The sequence below is a fragment of the Protobothrops mucrosquamatus genome, unplaced genomic scaffold, assembly GCF_001527695.2.
Source record: "Protobothrops mucrosquamatus isolate PMUCROS unplaced genomic scaffold, P.Mucros_1.0 scaffold3198, whole genome shotgun sequence".
NCBI classification, from domain to species: Eukaryota; Metazoa; Chordata; class Lepidosauria; order Squamata; family Viperidae; genus Protobothrops; species Protobothrops mucrosquamatus.
In genome coordinates, this window is record NW_015389196.1 from 1 (window position 1) to 20,229 (window position 20,229).

At 39.1% G+C, this 20,229-nt stretch overlaps 1 protein-coding gene across 5 annotated transcripts in view; it reads right to left on the reverse strand.

Annotated features, from left to right (window-relative positions):
- Positions 1 to 13,264: 13,264 nt before the first annotated feature.
- The window catches only part of MITF (melanocyte inducing transcription factor), a 52,887-nt gene continuing 45,922 nt past the window's right edge, over positions 13,265 to 20,229 (reverse strand). For 3 of the 5 annotated variants that reach the window (XM_015826598.1, XM_015826596.1, XM_015826595.1), the window contains exons 6-9: positions 17,406 to 17,462; positions 16,196 to 16,271; positions 15,659 to 15,806; positions 13,265 to 13,710 (exon numbers count right to left, since the gene is read on the reverse strand). In XM_015826598.1, the coding sequence (XP_015682084.1) occupies positions 13,303 to 13,710; positions 15,659 to 15,806; positions 16,196 to 16,271; positions 17,406 to 17,462 (689 nt within the window). In that variant the 3' untranslated portion in view covers positions 13,265 to 13,302. Of the gene's footprint in view, positions 13,711 to 15,658; positions 15,807 to 16,195; positions 16,272 to 17,405; positions 17,481 to 20,229 lie in introns of all 5 variants that reach the window. The other 2 variants (XM_029286258.1, XM_015826594.1) reach the window with 1 other exon arrangement.

Genomic DNA, 20,229 nt, shown 5'->3' on the forward strand with positions numbered 1-20,229 from the left:
GCAGGTACTACTATTTTAAGAGCGGAAAGATGGGAGACTGAAAAAGAGCTCATTATGAAAATAAAAATGGAAAGTTAAAAAATCCTGGCAATGTCAACTTTGTGGTTAATGAACTTGCAGTTGATGCGAAGAAATGTGATAGTTTAGTTTTCTTGGGGTCAAAATAAATAAATGAGCTGAAAAGCAAAAAGAAGACTAAGCCTAGTGAGAAAGACAGTGACAAACGTGGACAAGATCATAAAGGATAAGGATATTTATCTGCTATTTAGGGTTAGAATACCGGTAGTAAAAACAATGTGTGTCCCTCCCCCCCAAGTGGTTATATGTGGCTACGAAAAACTGAAGTGAGAGGAAAAAGATAGATGCCTTTCAGTTATGAATCTGAAGACAGCATGAAGTCTAGCATTGATAATTGTCCCAAAGGTGTTTTTTTTCAAAAGGCATCTGGACTTTCTTTGTTTTTGCTTGAAGATGTTTCACTTCTCATCCAAGAAGTTTCTTCAGTTCTGAAGAAGTGAAGAAGCTTCTTGGATGAGAAATGAAAAGGTCTTCAAGCAAAAACAAAGAAAGTCCAGTTGCCTTTCCAAAAAAAAACACCTTTCAGACAACCATGACCTGGATGACTGAGAATCTCCATAGACATTTAGCACTGATGATGTTATCTCGTTTGGGTAATGAAATATCTGCAAGAAGACAGCCTAGCTCAGGGAGCACCCCCTCACACTATGAACTGAAGAACAATGAATCAATCAGCCCTGGACCAAATAAAGACTGACTACTTGAGATGATGTTCTATGCTTGTCTGTTCTTTTGACACAGTGCAACCATCCTCAGGATTGCTCTGTGAGCCAAAAAGCTCTTGATGACCACATTTACTGTCTCCATATAGGCTAGAACCTAAACAAATGCCACTATTTGATGGTATTAACTCTTAATTTTCTGCCATTTCATCTTCCAGGACTTCTTAGTAAATAAAAAAACCTCAGCATTGGCAAAGGCCACCTAAAGGCTATCACATCTAGTGTCTTAGTTACCAACAAATTCTGCCAGATCATTAAAAGCCTCTCTAGACTTTTGCTGAAAACCCACTGGATCCATAAAGTACCCTGGATAGAGGTCCTTCCCATGACCTCAAGAAGGTCAAGAATGCTAGTGAGCTAAATAGTGATCAAATCACAGTGACCTGACCATGACAGATTGAAATGATCCCCACCTTCAGATTACATGCCAACAGTTTTAATATGAAAACTAGAGGCAAGGAATCACCATGTACATCAGACGTCCCCAACCTGTGGGCCACGGCTCACTACAGGGCCCTGGCCTGCTGACCACCGGGCCACGAGACAGGCTGGCCAGTGCACATGTGTGTACATGTTCTCATCCCCACTCATGCTAGTGCTGTGGCTGTGTGGCCTAAATGGGGCACCGCGTGGCCTAAATGGGACTCTGTGGTGAAAATGGGGCTCCCTGGGGTGAAAACGGGGCTCTGCAGGGCCAAAACAGGGCAGGGCTAGTGAGTATCATTTGGGCACTAGCGCCATCCCATTTGTGTCGCATACATGCTCGCGGCCCTGCTTATGTGTGCGTACCCATAAAATGCTTCCCCTTCCCTTTCCCTCCGGTTTGCCAACCGAGAAAGGTTGGGGACCTCTGATCTACATGATTTAGGTCAATTATTACTTGAAATTTTCTTTCATTAAAGATTGAAGGAAAGCTCACTTGGCAATTTTCAGAGCTGTCAATCTGAAGGTCTCTGATAGCTTAAAACTAATTAACAATTCCCAAAATAAAAAAAGGACATTCGTGAAAGCAGTGTCACTTAAAAGGCATTCACTGTGATTGTGAGTACAATGTTATTCCTCACAGTGCTCAAAAACCACCAGTCACTGCTATAATAATAATAGTAGTAGTAAAGTTGGAAGGGACCTTGGAGATCATCTAGTCCAATCCCCTGCTCAGGCAGGAAACCCTATACCATCTCGGACAAATGGCTTTCCAGTCTCTTCTTTAAAACTTCCAGTGTTGGAGCATTCACTGCTTCTGGAGGCAGGTTGTTCCACTGGTTAATTGTTCTAACTGTAGGGAAGTTTCTCCTTAGTTCTAGGTTGCTTCTCTCCTTGATTAGTTTCCACCCGTTGCTTCTTGTCCTGCCTTCAGGCACCTTGGAAAATAGCTTGACTCCCTCTTCTTTGTGGCAGCCCCTGAGATATTGGAACACTGCTATCATGCCCCCCCCTCGTCCTTCTCTTCATTAAACTAGACATACCCAATTCCAGCAACCGTTCCTTATATGCTTTAGCCTCCAGTCCCCTAATCATCTTTGTTGCTCTTCTCTGTACTCTTTCTAGAGTCTCAACTTCTTTTTTACATCGCGGTGACCAAAACTGGATGCAGTATTCCAAGTGTGGCCTTACCAAGGCATTGTAAAGTGGTATTAACACTTCACGTGATCTTGATTCTATCCCTCTGTTAATGCAGCCTAGCACTGTGTTGGCCTTTTTGGCAGCTGCAGCACAGTGCTGGTTCATATTTAGGTGATTGTCCACTAGGACTCCGAGGTCCCTCTCATAGTTACTACTATTGAGCAAGGTACCCCCTATACTATACCTGTGCATTTGGTTTTTCTTGCCTAAATGTAGAACCTTGCTTTTTTCACCATTGAATTTCATTTTGTTAGATAGTGCCCAGTGTTCAAGTCTTTCCAGATCTTTCTGTATCTTAAGCCTGTCTTCTGGAGTGTTGGCTATTCCTGCCAGCTTGGTGTCGTCTGCAAATTTGATGAGTTCCCCATCTATCTCCTTGTCCAAATCATTGATGAAGATGTTGAAGAGCACTGGGCCCAGAACAGAGCCCTTGGGCACCCCGCTACACACTTCCCTCCATGTAGGTGCAGTTCCATTGAGGACCACACGATGAGTATGCCAGTCAGCCAGCTATGGATCCATCTGGTGGTGATGCTGTCTACCCCACATTTTTCTATCTTGTCAAGTAGTAGGTTGTAATGTACAGTACTTTATCAAATGCCTTACTGAAGTCCAAGTAAATTATGTCCACAGCATTCCTCTGATCCACTAATTTTGTCACTTGGTCACTATGTCGAGCACTGCGAGGCCGACACGCCCGCCGGCAACCAAGCCACCGCCAGCCGCCTTGATTACCTTGCCGGCTGCGTGAGAACGACGCCACCCATCCCAACCTTCTGTCTGGCCACACTGCTCTGCTAGGGCTTTGCACGGACCACTCGTAGCAGGGGAAGAGAGCGACGGGCGCCGTGGCATGACGTCATCCCCCTGCGCCTCGCAGAGCTCGACAATCGGCGAAGAAGAGTGGATGCAAATAGGGGAAACACCTGGAGTCACGGAAAGGAGGGAAAGGGAATGCTGATGAGCAGAACTGTGGGTGCGGAACTGTGGGGTGTAGCCAGAATAGGGCAGGGCCGGCAAGGGCTTGGTTGGAGCCAGGTGAGCCTGGGCGGATGCTGGCTTGAGGGGCGGGGCGGCAAGGGTGGGGCAGGCGTGACTTTATGTAAACGCACTGGGAGAAACGATCCTCAGTGCTGACTTTGATTCACAACGGAGCAAAATAAAGACCGTTTGTCTATCGTACCTGCTTGCTGGCTTATGTGAGGAGCACCAAGACAGGACGCATTGACACACTATCTTGTGGTCTCATTGAGAAGAGCAACATTCTGGTGCACATGTGGGTGATCTCCCATTCTCTCCTTGTCCAGAGAGGTTTACTTACTGGCTCTTCATTCTTTGCTGTGGTCATTAGCTCCACCTTTTGCAGAGCTATTTTTAGCCTGCCTCCAGACAGAATTCTTGGGTATTTTAATTTGAAGAAATTAATGGGTCCATCCAGAGGTGAGGAAAGCTTAATTTTTCTTTTATTGCTTCAGGTGTGATTGTATGATGTTCTAGAGCTAGGTCAGGCTATCTTCTCAAACACATTTACATATTGTTTGATTAGCCTTTTATTTCTTGGAAGATTTTCTGCTGAAATTTTAATGTTAGTGTTACAATAAAAAATAGAAATATATTTTAAGTAACACTGAAAAATTAGATAGACATTTATTTGTCAATATTATCATTCCTCCTACTCCTGGGTGGGATTATTGATGTGCCTGTGATTGTGTAGTTGCCCTTCGGAGTAAACATATCTTTTGGCTAAATCCTTTTCCTATAATTCTCATTAAAATTTAAAAGCAAAAAATATTTAAAATCATGAATAATATCAGCATCTATTTCATAATATAGATAAGGCAGCTCAATGTAAAATGGTTCAACTGTTGTCTCTCTTCAGTGGAGACTGCCAGTTATGCAAATTACATGCTGCTTTCAGACAAAAGAACTTACAAATTGGAGTTACACATTAGAGCAACATGAATTTCCTTGGTCCATGTTGAATTAGGCTTGATCATATGGAACTAATCTAATATGGATGTCACATTAGTTCTGCATTTGTCAGAGAAATTATGTAAAGCTGCAACATTTAATAAAAATAACAAAGCTAGAATGCAGATTCAAGCTACACAGATTTATCTTTCTTATAACCTCTCCCAGATCAATTTTCCAGCATTATCATTGTCATCTTTCCATTCTGAATTTACTTGCTCTTTTCTAGAGGTATGGTTGCTCCATAGGCCTTGAATGGTCCGAAAAAGCTATGTACTGTTCATAGATCTTGTGACCTATATAAGATAACTAGAAATGGATAGCTGAAAGTAGACATAAAAAATTCTGGATTGTTCAATAGTGAAATCCATTTATTTCCTCCAGTTGTTCTCTCACATGTTCTAAGATGCTTTTGCTTTCTAAGTCAATAACAGATATAAATGATCTTCTATGGACAATAATTCAGCTGCAGCCTTGCCCAGATCAGACCAAATATCTGACACCTTCCCATATCCCTGTTTTTCCAGTTTTATCTCCTAATAGGTAGTCTCCTTTCCTAAATGACTTAATTTTAATTCTTTTGAGGTGTCTTCTTTCCCCAATAGTATGTACCCATATCCTTTATACTTTCAGGATTGATTTTCTTGCTTTTGCCTACTTTAACCATGTTCCATTAGCTGTTGCCCATCCTTCCCTCATTTTAGGAAAGGGCACGATGGCTCAGTGGTTAAAGATGCTGAGCTTGTGCTGACAGCCCAGGTTCAAGACTTGAGCGCTGCATGATGGGGTGAGTTCCCGTTACTTGCTCCAGGTCCTGCCCACCTAGCAGTTCGAAAGCATACAAAGGCAAGGAGATCAATAGGCACCATTTTGGTGGCAATGTAACAGTGTTCCATATGCATTGGCATATAGTCATGCTGGCCACATGAACACGGAAAAGGTCTTTGACTCCCTCAGCTAAGAAACAGAAATGAGCACCGCCCTCTAGAGTCGGACAGGGGAAACCTTTACCTTTTATTTTATTAGCTGCTGCCCACCCTTCCCTTATTTTAGGCTCCTTTTGACTTCAAGCTTTGTGATAGACTTTAAACAACATTTTCAAGAAGAAGCATTTCGTTGTCAGGAATAGGAAATATTCAGACTTATGGCAACTTTAATGGGGCTATCAGTCTCATGTTGAAAGCTCTCTTCAGAGATCATTACAAGTTTCCAGCAAGAGGTACATATCTTTTCTTGAGAAAGACGGACAGGAGGAAAAAAGAGAAAGATGAAATATGCAATTTGAAGTGCTGGTTGTCATCTCTAAGAGTCAGTCACATGACACTAAGCCCCTGTCATCTCTGAGAGAAGAGTACGCCTCCTTTTTTTTTTTTTTTTTTTAAAAAGAGATTGATCCAGGATAGTAGAATGTTCCTGGCTTTTAGAAGGTCTATTAAAAATGACTACTTCAATCAGGCCACCGCGGCCTATGCAACAGAATTTTTCATTTGGGGGTAATTGATTATAGTATTATTGACTGGTTTGATTAATTAGTAGGGACAGTTTTTTATTTTCTTCTTCTTTGTCTGTATTTGTTGGTTTGCTATTCTTTTATATCACTTTGTTAATTGTTTTTAATCTGAATTTATGATAATGGGAACTGTAAGATGCTCAGAGTTGGTGTTGATTGGAACAGCTCATAAGCCCTGTAAAATCAGACATAGATATAAAATCTCCTTAGGAAATGGGATTTTGTAATCAGTTTCAGTTTCAGTTTCAGTTTATTGTATTTATATCCCGCCCTTCTCCTGGTGGACTCAGGGCGGCTTACAGCCAGTTAAAAAACAGAGCAATTGATACAAATATACAAAATTTAAAATAAATTAAAAGATATATTTAAATAGGCCTTTTCTTATTTTAAAAGTTGATTAAAATCCAATTTAAAATATCCCTAGGCNTGTGGGAGCGTATCGGCCGGTGAGAGGTGATCTGTGGCAGAAGGCGGTCTCGGAGGTAGCCAGGTCCGATGCCATGGTGCGCTTTAAAGATGATAATCAACACCTTGAAGCGCACCCGGAAGGCCACAGGCAGCCAGTGCAGCTCGCGCAGCAGCGGCGTTACATGGGAGCGACGAGTCACTCCCATCACCGCCCGCGCAGCTGCATTCTGGACTAACTGGACATATGACTGCATAGGTGTATCATTCTGAGAATTATCTTAAAACACCAATGAGAATTGTCTTAAAGCACCAGGGGATTAGATGCCACAATTCATAGATAATATCATGTAGTAATCAGTGCTCAGTCATTGCAGGGTGCAAATATGGCTGACTGCTTTCGCAGTGTTTATTGCCTTATATACAGGTCTTCAAATAGCATAAAGTAAGATGGCATCAGCATAGTAACAGCATTTCTATTGGTGAAACCCCTTGCCAATCATTAAGAATAGAAAGCCAAGAGGCCCAAAACAGGGAGCAGTTTGCTGCCACATCCTGTTGATGTAACCAGGCTGATATCAGGCAGGTGAGGTCATTGTACCAGCCTGGGGTAGTTTCCCACATTGCCATGGTGATGTGAATGGATGAGATCATGTAGAGAGAAGAGGCACGCAGGCTTTGGAGGGGCAGTTTGCTGCTCACAACCTCTACCTGGCCCCTATCTCTACAATATCATAGAAAAGTATTAGAATTATATAGCTATTGTGTGATCCCAGGAAAGATATAACTGCTTTATTTAACTGGTGTTAAATAAATTGTGGTATTCATACTTTTACACAATCTAAAATATTTTTTTGATATCCCCCTCCTCCTCCCCCTTGTTTCTCCTCTATTCTCTCTTCCTCTTCTTCCTCTCCATTCTCTCCCCCTTCCCCTACTCCTCCATCAGGATATGGACAGATTTAATTATGCCAAAAATTTTATGCCAAAATATTTGTTCATTTGGGTTGTTTATAATATCACTAATAAAGGAGAATATTTGTAGCTCAGGGTTGACATGAAGGGTCCTTGGTGCTCTCTGAGTTTGCTTGTTTTCTTGCAGACATTTCATTACCCAAAGTAGTTTGGGTAATGAAACGTTTATAATGTCAACCCACATATAATAATAATACAGCTGTGTTGTGCAATATTATTTTCAGAATGAGTGAAATAATGTAACAAAATTGTCAGGAAATTCAAAGAAGAAAAACCCATGGATTATTCCTGCTGCTTAGAAAATTTGTGGAACTGAGGTCCAAACATCTGGAAGGCTGCAGAATAATATGGAACAGTTTTACAAATTATCCACACATGGATATTTTTGCAGCTATTTCCTTTCCTTTCTTTTTATGTTTCTTATTCTATAATTTATCCACATCGTTAAGTTACACCTCGCTCAGAGATATGGATCATTGAGAGTGGACTAAGGCGGGTACAGAGTTTGGCTGTTATTTTAATGCAAATATAGACATCATGACTGCACGTGAAACAGAAATATCACGTACCTCTTAGGGAGAAAGCAGAATTTAGGCAACTTGAGTGTCTGCTAAACTTACGTTTAGACCATCAAAGAAGACTATACTTCAGTCACATTAGATGATAGCAAGAATTCCAGTTCCATTCCAAACTTCATTTATAGGAAAACACATGATTTGTAATTCTGAAATGGGATTAGTCTCAATTGGGTACCATGTCAAAAAGATATTTTTTAATAAAAATTTTAAAGCAGTATGTAATAGTTAATAGGACAGATCTTGGGCTTAATATGAAAAAAAAACAAGTCCATTTATGAAATATTTTGGTTCAAGAAGTGCTCTTACTCCAAAAATGTTTCCTTCCAATGACCAGTGAAACAGTTGAAGATTCTGGTAACACTCATTATCAGGCAGTTTGGGATATTAGTCAGTTGTGTATTCTAAGTTTAGGTTTGTTTCCGTGCTAACTAAATGTTCAGATGTATATCTGCCAGTTATTTAGCTATTTCTGTTAAAACAATGGGTATTTCTGAAGGCTAAAAATTATGCAAAGCAGAAAAATGTGAATATGGCTTCAACCATTATGCAGTTGTTTTTTTTAAAAAAAAAAACACCATTAAGAGTGCAAAGATTGATATCATGACTGCTTTCAGCCGATTGCCACTATTTATGCAAGTGGGCTGCTTTTTAACATAAAAGTTATTTGTAAACAGTTTATTAGATAGTTACTCATGCTGCTTGAAAAAATGAAAAATGATATTCTCACTATGCAAATTATGCAAAATCAATGTATTGTAGTGTCACATCAAGCCCACTAGATGGCAGAAGGAAGGAAGGAAAGTTCATATGAAGCAAATTTCTGAAATCCAAGGTATTATTTGTTATTCATATTCACAGATTAACACCAGAAGTCATTCTTTGATTTAAAACAGATCATTCAATTGTACTCTACATGAATTATAAAGTCATTACATAAAAAAACACTTTAATTCATCTATTAGGAACAGTTCAAATTATTTAATTGGCTTACATTAACCTGACCCATAATTTACAGTGCGATGGATCATACACAACTTATTGCTGCAGCCAACAGCAGATGAAAAGGATAACAGTATGGTGCTAAACATCCAGAACTAGAGGCAGTAATTCATATCACTTTTTTAAAATACAGAAGCCTTTTCTACCAATTTATTTTTTTCACCAGTGCATTTTGTGTCCAACCATGTGATAAGTGCATTATTTTGTGCTTTGTTTGTTTGTTTTTCTCCTAAAGGCTTTATACACAAAAGAGTTAGTATTGCTTTTTATAATGGTTTAAAAGTAGTAAGAAAGCTGCTCATGGCACTAACAAGTCTTTGTGATTTTGGCAAAAAATGAAATTGAACTCCTTGACTGAGCAGCCATTTTAGGGTTCTCTTCAATTTTTCTCATCTGGGTTCATGGAATCTTGTACTTTGAGATTCAGTAAAGTTTAATGCTCTACCATGTAACAGATGGCCCTGACATCTCTGTTTTAAAAATGCAACACACTGAAAGCCTGCTCAGATTGTGGACTTTGGGTTCTAGATCAGAAGTCCCCAACCTTTTGGGCACCAGGGATGGGTGCCATGGAGAAAGGTTTTTCCCCAGAGGAGGTGTGGTTTTGAATACTGCCTGCATCCCAAGGATGTCGCTTTGCTTGTTTGTGTGGCCCACTTGCTGGCATGCTGCAGACCGGTGCCAGTCCACGGACCAGGGGTTGGGGGTTGGGGACCCCTGTTCTAGATGATAATGATGATGATGGTGGTGGACAAAAAAAAAATCCTCTGGGGCCATATGTTACACTTGAAAAGTTTGGCACCAGTCTCCTAGATTTGATTTGCATGAACTACAAATATGAAAACTCTAATGTAAGCATATTAAAGGGAAAATCCAAAGAAAAATAGTGAACAGCTAGTGAGGAAAAGCCAAATATATCATGTTGCAGACTGTGAAATGACAAAATGCTCCATATTCTAAAGAACATACAACAGAAATGGTGGAATGCAAAAATTTCATCTAAGGGAATCTAAGATGATAGATTGTATTTCCACTAAGCTGTGAGATGCTCTAAATTCAGTGACAGGGCACAGTTACATTTTATTTAGGTCTAAGTGTCTGTTTCTTGATTCAAAATACTACAAAACAGAATCCAGCAGAATGGCTTTTCTTAAAAAGCAGCCTTGTTTCACCATGGAGGTTATGTATATATATGTTACGTTGCAGTCATAGAACTTGACACCGGAAAAGAATTTCTGTTATTAAAAATCTTAGGTTCTGTTTTTTTTCCCTCCAGAAGAAATAAGGACATTTCTAGTCCTTAGTGTGCAAAGGCAGATTTGAAAGCCCATAAAAGTAATGCCTGATAAAAACCATAGAATTCAGTGAGTAGATTACAAACTTGGGTCTCTCTTCTGCCACCCACCCCCACCCTAAACCCCTACTCTTGTATGCACTGAAAACAGCTTAGACCTTCATTGTATCTGTATAATGGACATTCCAACAATGACATTAAATGAAATGGGTTGTGCAAAAAAAAAAGCAAATATGTCTTTTAATATGCATAATCTACAGTGTTTGCATTGAAGTTAAAAGGAGAGAAATGTGGTATCAAGAAAGCAGACTCCTGCAAAGCAGGGCCAGATCCAGCTCTTTATTCACTTAAAAAAAAGAAAAAAAAAACCCTTATAATACAAGCCATTGGCATTGCTCAGGATCAAGCTATCAGTAGAGATAACTGTGACCTGCTTGGTTAGGCTTTGAACAGCATTCTGTCCCAAAGTCAGATAAACTTAAAAAATAGTTATAAAAACAAAAAATATCAAGAATCAAGTCCACAATAAAATGCTAACTACAGTTAGATAGTATATGGCAGTTTCATGCAACCTTGTGCCTCCAAACACTGTCTGGGAACCTCTACGGTGGGCATCAGTTTGGGGAAAATAGATCTATGGCAATTACAGACTGTTCATCAGCTATTGAACGTGAGGTATCTGCTGTGCATGGGCTGAATACTCATTTCTAAATTATACTGTTTTGCAGCCTTTTTAACTTGCAAAAAGTATTGAGCTGATTAAGGTGTCTCAGCAACAAAAGCATTCAAATTTCTACTCCTATCATATGGATACAAACATTCTTAAGTATTATCAGCATTCAGGTAGTCAGTTTGGAGCAAACTGAGCACTGATGAGCTGAAAAATATGTTAAGGTTAAAAGAAAAGGTCTTTACTTCAAGTCATCTTCTCTGCCTCTAAGAGATTGGCAAAGCTGAAAACAGGCCCAGGCCCCACTTCCACTGTGCAACTCGACTTAAAAGAGCAGCACAATTTGGCCTTAGTGGTTTCAAGGAGGTTTCATAAAGCAAAAAAGTGCATGGCAGGCTCATGATTGCGGAGCCTTATTTTACCACTTTACTTGATCATCTTTTCTCACTAACATTCTGAAGCAGGGGTCTTCAAACTTGGCCCCTTTAAAACTTGTGGACATCAACTCCCAGAATTCCTTAGCCAGCGTGCCTAGCTGAGGAATTCTGGGAGTTGAAGTCCACAAGTCATAAAAGGGCCAAGTTTGAAGACCCCTGTTCTGAAGGCTTATCTCTGTCCAGTAGCCCAGACTTCCTGAATATATAAGCAAAGAAAATCCAGACATGGGAGTCAAAAACTTTAGGAAATGCAAGAACTGTGGGAGGATCAGAAACTCTTTGTTTCATGACCTCAGCCCAACAACTACCCCCAGTGTGATTCCCTCCCTTCTCCCCTCAAAATCTCCTACAGTCATAGTTCATAAAGATTACAGCTAAATTTAAGGCACTTCATTCTTCAGGAGATAGGATTCCATGCTATGGAGGAAGCTTATCTCTTGCTCAACAGGTTAGCTTATACAACCTCTGTATAAAATAATTAGGCAAGGTAATAATACAGGCGCCACTACTGTTATTGCATAGGCCTACATCAGAGTAGATAATGCACAGAACATGCTCTTACAACAACACTGTTGCATGGTTAAATCTAACATTGTTGGGCTCAAGACAGTCACCTGAAGGTACAGTATTTTTTTTTCCAACACAACTGCTGAAAAGTGTAATAGGGTATGAAAGAACATAGCAATCGTATTTTCAACAATATTATTCTCACTAAAAAATAAGGAACATGTTGGGGTTTCCCCCACACCCAGACTTTCTGTTTTATACTGAGCTCTGTTTTGTTAACTACATTAAATCTGCATTATTATTTAAACTATCTGTGTCAAAACATTCCTTTCAAAGAAGACTGTAATATACAAAATAGCCACAAATCCACTCGTGAAAAGACAGGTACCTGTACCAAAGCTTATACTGAAATGTACACAAAAAATGTAAAACAATCCATTTGTGTGTGTGCCTTCAGTCAGTTTTTGATTCCTGGCAACCGCCTGGAATTTTCTTGGCAAGATTTTGGAAGTGAGTTGCCCTTGCTTGTTTCCTAGGGCTAAGAGAAAGTAACTGGCCCAAGGTCACCCAGCTGGCTTTGTGTCTAGGACAGGACTAGAATTCATGGTCTCCCAGTTTCTAGTCTGGTGCTTTAACCACTACACTAAACTGGCTTTCTTTCAGTGGAATTTAACTGTCAAAAACTTGATGCAACGGCTAGAGGCATTTTCTTATAAAAATGTATTCAAAACGAAATGTTGACTCAAAAAATTTAAAATTTCATTTAAATTAGATATTTGTACCCCATATTTTTTTAAAAAGAAATACTATTTATGCCCCATTGAGAAAAAAATACTGTTTGTATTATGAACTCTTGTACAGTATTTTTTTAAAAAAATAATTTCCTCATGATTATTTAAAAGTAATGTTTTTTGAAAAGGTGAGAGGTTAATTTTGAAGAGTGTTTACTCAATGGATAATAATATGAACTTAAATATGACTGAATCTTTAGATATGTCTCCTTTGCATTAAATCTAGCTGAACTGTACTTAAAATCAGTTAGTTTCTGTATCTGTTGATACATGTATATTATCTGTCGCCTTGGGAAAGATTATATGAATTAATAGATATTGTATACTTTTTTCCTTAAGGAGGCACTATTAAGTCAACAGAAAAATTGTTTATACAAAGCTAATTTTCTTTTTGGTTTCTATACATTCTTCTTCATTTCATTTCCAAGTCACTTTGCTTAGTTATACTGAAGTTTCTCTTTAGTAGAACTTGCTGATCTGTAGACATCTATTGCTTCTGAGAAGAGATAAAATCAATTGGAGTTCCTTGATGAATCTAGTTCACAGATACAGTACTATACTTTGGAAGCACTGGTAGTTATAAAACAATGTACAAGTCTTTTCAAACATTAAAAAAGTCACATACGCCGAACTATCTGTAGACTTATATATTCAAATATTAGGGGGAGGGAAAGAACAAATTACTTTAATCTACCGATCAGGAAATGAAGAAGTTTGTGAGAGGCCTGTCTAAGGATATCCACTAACAAGCATGGTCAGTATCTTCCATGCTTACGCTGCTCCGCCGGCTACTTGTATTTGAAGCCCCAGGAGAGACCGACGTTAAGAGTGGATCAGTAACCCCAACAGGAGACAGAGTATCATCCATCAACATATCTTCCAGTTTAGATCCCATTTTGGGAGGGACAGCATAAGTGCTTGTGGCCGATTCTGTCATGTTTGCCAGGCTGCCGTTGAAAGTGATGGTGCCATCGGTGAGGTCAAGAGTGGTCGTGGAAGAAAGCTCAGGGTGATGCTGCTGTAGGATTTCCTGGCTGCAGTTGTCAAGGACGGGCTCTTGTTTGATCAGCCGGTTTACTATTTCTGGAGAGCAAAGGCCCGTAGTTGGGAGGATGGAAAGTCCGTGAGCTCGAGCCTGCATTTCAAGCTCCTGTTATGAAGAGGCGTGAAAAACAAGAAATGCGTTGAACGGGTTTAAAAAGAACGGCAACTTTAGAATTTAACATTTTTCTTAAAAGCAGGCAAGCCTTCTGTTCCAAACCCTCTTACAAATAATTATATTATTCATCCAACGTAGGTTTCTTTCTAGACACGAGTTATGGAAAAAAGGGCAATCACCAAAGTGAAAAGTGCAGTAGAGCACACTGGGAATAAAAGATAATTATTGTTTCTCTATCAGAGTGCCAACATTAAGAAATTACTATATATGCTGGAAGGGAAGCAGCTTTTGGTATCTGTTTGAGAATAAGCAGAAGATAGGTATATCTTTCATGCAATTTCCTCTCTTCACTCAGTCTCAGAGTGAGGCCAATGGGGGTTCATTATGCTCTCTATAAGACTGCTTCCTGTGTGATTAAAAAATTGCTCTTAATACTGCTCCTAGCAAGTGGGGATCCCAGCCTTTCCAGCTCCGCGACCGGCAGCAGCAGCGGGAGGGTGGAAAGGATGGTTTTGTGTGTGCAACCTAATCCTGCACTTGCACAAATGGAGCTTTCCAACAACATACTGAAAGAATTCTACTATTTTATATCAAACTCAAGCCTTAGAATTTGATTGGGGGGGGAAGGTAGGAGGGATTTCTATTCCTTTTAGGGCACTGAATACCAACATCTTATCTAACTTGTAGCAAAGTGCCACTAAAACTGTAATGTATTGGCCACAACTGTTTTAAATCACTTGCTTAATGTCTGAGCTACATTGCTGCATTGTTTAACAGTTGCTGTTACTGAAAGTCAGACTGGCTGTCTCCAAGCTGATAATGAGGTTTGGGGCGGGAAACTTTAACTTTAAAGTTTAAAGTTGGTTAAACTTTGGGGCAGGAAACTTTACTTTAAACCTATTGGTTGCCACCTAGAGGCTAACTGTATAAATAGCTGTGCAGCAGCCTTTAGGGCTGCTTCTGTTCTGAGTTAATAAACTTGTTTGCTGTTTCAACACTCTGCCTCGTTCAATGCCTAAAGAACCGAAGATATAACAAAAACAACCAAGCATACTAGGATTTTGCCTCAAGCTCATCAAGTAACTATTAAAGTATCTGTTGCCACATATGGCCAATAGGCCTAGAACAGGGGTAGGCAACCTTGGCTCTTTTATGACTCGTGGACTTCAATTCCCAGAATTCCTGAGTCAGATATGTTGAGGGGAAAGGGAGAGTTTCCAAGCTGAGCCATGCTGGCTCAGGAATTCTGGGAATTGAAGTCCACGAGTCATAAAAGAGCCAAGGTTGCCTACCTCTGGCCTAGAACATGAAGAATATACCTCAACTTACAACCATTCCTTAAGCATAAAGTTGCAATACCATTAAAAAAAAGATTGGCTTGTGACCAATTCTCATAAGTTATGATCGTTGTAGCGTCCTCAAGGTCAAAATATGGAGGCTGGCCTTTACTTATGATAGCAACAGTGTCCCAGGGTCAAATAATTTCCATTTATGACCTTCCCAGTCAGTTTCCAAAAACAAAGTCAAATGGGGAAGACAGATTCACTTAATGACCATATGATTCATTTAACAGCTGCATTGATTTGCTTATCAAACATGGCAAAAGCAGTAAAATGGGGTGTGATTCATGTATTTATGATAATTGCTTCCAGACTGATTAATATTCTAGAACCATTCTGGAAACAAACCCTAATTATATTATGTAGTAGAAATTATAGCATGAATTTTCATTTAGGTTTTTAACCGTTTTTATTCTGTCCTCACTTCAAAAGAGGCATTAGTTGCCTTGATAGAATAGAATAGAACAGAACAGAACAGAATAGAATAACAGTTAGAAGGGACCTTGGTTGGACCTTCTAGTCCAACCCCCTGCTCAGAAATTAAGAAATCAAGAAATCAAATCACACAGTTTGTAACCTTTATATACTAATTAGCAAACCTGTATTCTAAGCAAAAGATGTCTATTGGCATGTTCCAATTTCTTTTGTCTGTTCTCTAGCTCTTTCGTCCGTTGCTGTTCTCTTTGCAGTTTGCGGATATAGTCCACAGAGGCTTTTAAAATAGTTCCCTTGTTCCAACGCATGTCTCTGTAAGAATAATCCAGATCATTATATCTATAAAGAAACACTAATCACAGCAGGTAGAAGCACCTAGTTAACCTTGGCTGGCCTGAGAAACTAAACAGGGTCAGTTAGACTGTCTATGGAGATACTGAAACATCCAGGTCATGGTTCTCCCAAAGATGCTTTTCCAAAAGGCAATTGGCCCTGCCTTCTTCTCGTTCCCCTTCTCCTTCTCCTTCTCCTTCTCCTTCTCCTTCTCCTTCTCCTTCTCCTTCTCCTCCTCTCCCTCCCTCTCTCCTCCTCCTCCTCCTACATGTACAGTTTAAAACGAGGTATTTCTGCTAAATAGAACACATATCCAATCATTTCTTAAAAGCAATGTACCTTCTTAGAGTAATTTATTATATACTTACGGATCATTTGACTTCGGTATCAGAGTACCAAGTTCTTTTATGCGATCATTAATATTGAATCGTCGTCTTCTTTCAACTTTTAAGAAAGCAGTATAAAATTAGGAATCAGTGACGGAAGAGAACATTTGAAAAAATAACAAACCACCTATATTATTAACTGATCGCTTATTTCAATTAAAGAAATATACTCTACAATAGATTTATCAACACAGCACAAATTGGACAGAATAAGATCTCTAAGCCGCATCCACAGACTCCAAAAATCAAACTAGAAACACTTTAATTTTGTTTTAAATTATTATTTTTTCATTTCAAAATTGTCATAACACAAAAGATTTTGGCATAAATATATAGCAAAAGTCCTTTAGAGAATAAATACATCAAGAGCTCCTGATATTAAAAAATATGACCTTTTAAAATAATTTATATCTATGTAGCTACATTTCTGTTATATTAAACATGGAGAAGCCAACAATATTAAAGACGTTTGCTTAAAAATTCAGATTAAGTATAGTATCCAGATGGTTTTACAATGAATATATTTTATTATTTACATCTATTTACATAGACTTAACAATGCTCTACTCCCAGCTAACACATAAACTCTTTAATTAAATTTAATTAATTTATTCATAATCAATTCTTAATTTTGGAAACACAGGAAGGCTTTGGTACAGTGGAATGATAAAGATACGATTAGATTAACTAGATTAAAATGGTTTCTTACTAGCCCTTTACTATTTATGTTAAAGGTGAAAAACAAACAAACAAACAATCAGTGACTTTATTATCTTACTGGATGTTTTCAATGTCACTTTGGTTTTTTGATTCCAGCCAAAAATTATTTGGATTAAAATGTAAAGGAATCATATATACAGTAATTTTATAAGAATATAGTATTTTTATATTACAGAAACTAAACAAATACTGTGGAAAATTATTAAATTCCTTACAAAATCTGCTCAGTGTCAGGGTATAAAATTAATGTGTTTTTTTTTTAAAAAAGTAATAAAATAACAAATAAATATCTAATTCCCTCTGCAGAAAGATCAACTGGACATTTGGAGATATTTAAGTAATTATATTTTCCTTCCATTATTATGAGAATGGGTTAAGTAAGCTTTTAAAATCACAAAGATGCAGTCTATTGGTTCTTGTCTATTGTTAATTGACCATTTAAAAAGAAAAAAGAAAGAAACAAGGAACTTACTTAAATTGTGATTGTCTTTCTTTTGTCTCTCTTTGGCCAAAGCTCTTGCCTCTGATTCTGTGGGAAATACACATGATATGCATATTAATGAAGTAGTCATTAAAAGGCAACACTTGCAAAGTAAACTTTGATATTTCTCTGCTGCATTCTACTTCATATATACTCTAACTGATGTATCTATATACCACCTATACTGCATCATAGCAAAGCCTTCTGGTATATTTCCATGATCTAATATCATGGATGCTCAATCTGACCTATTGGAGATATAGGTTCAAGTTAAGAGATCCAGAACTGTCAAAGCCGGTAGGTAAAGATAATGAATGTGCAGCATGATATTGTCTCTGTCTTTTCTTTATAATATGGCTAGCTGTCGTTAAAGGACCAATTTTAACATTCAGGGATATCCTTAGCAAGAAAACAGAATTTCTGAATGCAAAAGTGGGATTCAAACCCTCGGTCCATGAGGTGAAAAACAAACTCAACAAATCACAGCTTGTAGAAGACTAGCATATGAGAAATAACATTCTAGACTGTTTTTCTCTTCAGCAACTCAGAAGGAGTTTTACTGGCGTTTTATACTAGTATAATACTGTTGGTAATTGGGTTTCACCAATAAATGTGATTTGTGAAATCTCCTCTTTTATGATGATTCCAAATGCTATCTTTCCCATTAAGATAGCCACAGATGCAGAGATAAAATGCAGAGGTGGAACTTTTTAGATGGTTATCTATTTATCACAGAAAATCAGAGCTCCCATTGCTAGGATCTTTAGAGTAGCGAGAAAGAGTATGTAAATTGACTGGGGTCTCTTTCTCATGTGGATCAGGCATGCAGAAGTGTACTAATCCCTAGAATCTAGTGTAGCTGTAATGCTACCACCTTAAAGATTAGAAATGATGAATCCGAATAGAGCTGGAAGGGACCTTGGAGGTCTTCTAGTCCAACCCCCTGCTCAAGCAGGACACTTTATACCATTTCAACAAGTGGCTGTCCAGTCTCTTCTTAAAGACCTCCAGTGATGGAGCACCCATGATTTCTGAAGGCAAGCTGTTCCATTGGTTAATTGTTCTCACTGCTAGAAAGTTTCTCCTTAATTCCAGGTTGCTTCTCTCCTTGATTAGTTTCCATCCATTGTTTCTTGTCTTGCCTTCTGGTGCTTTGGAAAATAGGATGACCCCTCTCTTCTTTGTGACACCCCTCAAAGGTATGCAGCCACACTGGTATTATGTCACCCCTAGTCCTTCTTTTCTCTAGACTAGCCATACCCAATTCCTGCAACTGTTCTTCATATGTTTTAATATATCCTTCATGCAGTAACATAATAAAGTAACATTTTCAGTTGAGGCAGCAGCTAACCTGAGGATAACGGGCTGCATTCAGTTATGCCTCCATCTGCCAGAATATTTTCCATCAGTAGAACAGGAAAGGAAGAGATTCCTCCTTTTTCGTGTACCCCTGTGTACCCTGCACCCTCAAAATCTTCTCCAGAAGGTTGGGGAACGAGACGGCCAAGTCCTGTTGCACAAGTATAAAAGTCATTTTGTGCAACGTTGGATTTTATCCATTAAACTATTAGGTTTGCTCCAAGGAAGCGGCATACTATAATAAAGTAATACTTTTTTTCTCCCTAACCACTAACATTAAATTTAAAAAAAGCTACACATATTAACCATTGGATGAAGGTCAACCATGCAGTGAAACGTCTGTATTGGCTATTCCTAGATAATTTCCAAATACGGGTAATAAAGGCCTCTTTATTATAAAATCATAATAATGAACAAATGTTGCATCTTTCTTAATGAAGCTGCATCAGACACAATGATGCTTTATCTTTGCTGGTTTGTTTTTTCCCCCCTCCTGTCCCTTCCTTAAAAAAAGAAAGACAAATATTATACACTAACAAAAATCTTTTCTGCACTCATGACTTGCCCATCAATTCAAGGATGCTGTTTTAGGTCCATACAACGTGACTGGTACAAGGAACTTTCTCAGAAAACTTGATATTTCACATTTGAACACAGCATTGTTTATTTTCAGACTACTCTATGTGAACCATAGTGTACATACAACAAATGACCCTTAAGCAAATGAATAGTGAAAAAAGACACTCGGTTATCAAGTGAAGCTTCATTTTCCTTTTCGCTCTATACTTTCTATCACGTGTTCTGTTCCTTATAAAGTTGTTTTACACCAAATTGGGCTGTTTGTCTACCAAGCTCATTTCTGCCTATGCTAAATAACCCTTGTGCCTCAGCTACCACAGAGAAATTAACTGTCCGGGTGACTGAAATTTTACTTCCTTTAGTTTTTAGGCTCAAGTAGGAATAGCAGTTGTGTGTTCCACAAGACTGCAATTCTCACTGGTAACCTCAGGTTATCCTGATCTCCCTTGTCTTCTCTCCCAGCTAGCCAAGCGCAGAGGAACTATGGAGACTTGCAAGAGAGGACCTGTTCTGTTGACAGCACCAATAGAAACCAGTGTCCTTGGCTCTTCTGAGAGGGCAGAGAGTTTGCTAGCCTTGTAACGTCGCTCCCATGTAACGCCGCTGCTGCGCGAGCTGCACTGGCTGCCTGTGGCCTTCCGAGTGTGCTTCAAGGTGTTGATTATCATCTTTAAAGCGACCATGGCATTGGACCTGGTTACCTCCGAGACCGCCTTCTGCCACAGATTACCTCCCACCGGCCGATACGCTCCCACAGAGAGGCCCTCCTCAGGGTGCCGTCAACCAGACAGTGTCGGCTGGCGACCCCCAGGGGGAGAGCCTTCTCTGTCGGAGCACCCACCCTCTGGAACGAGCTGCCCCCAGAGATCCGGGTGAT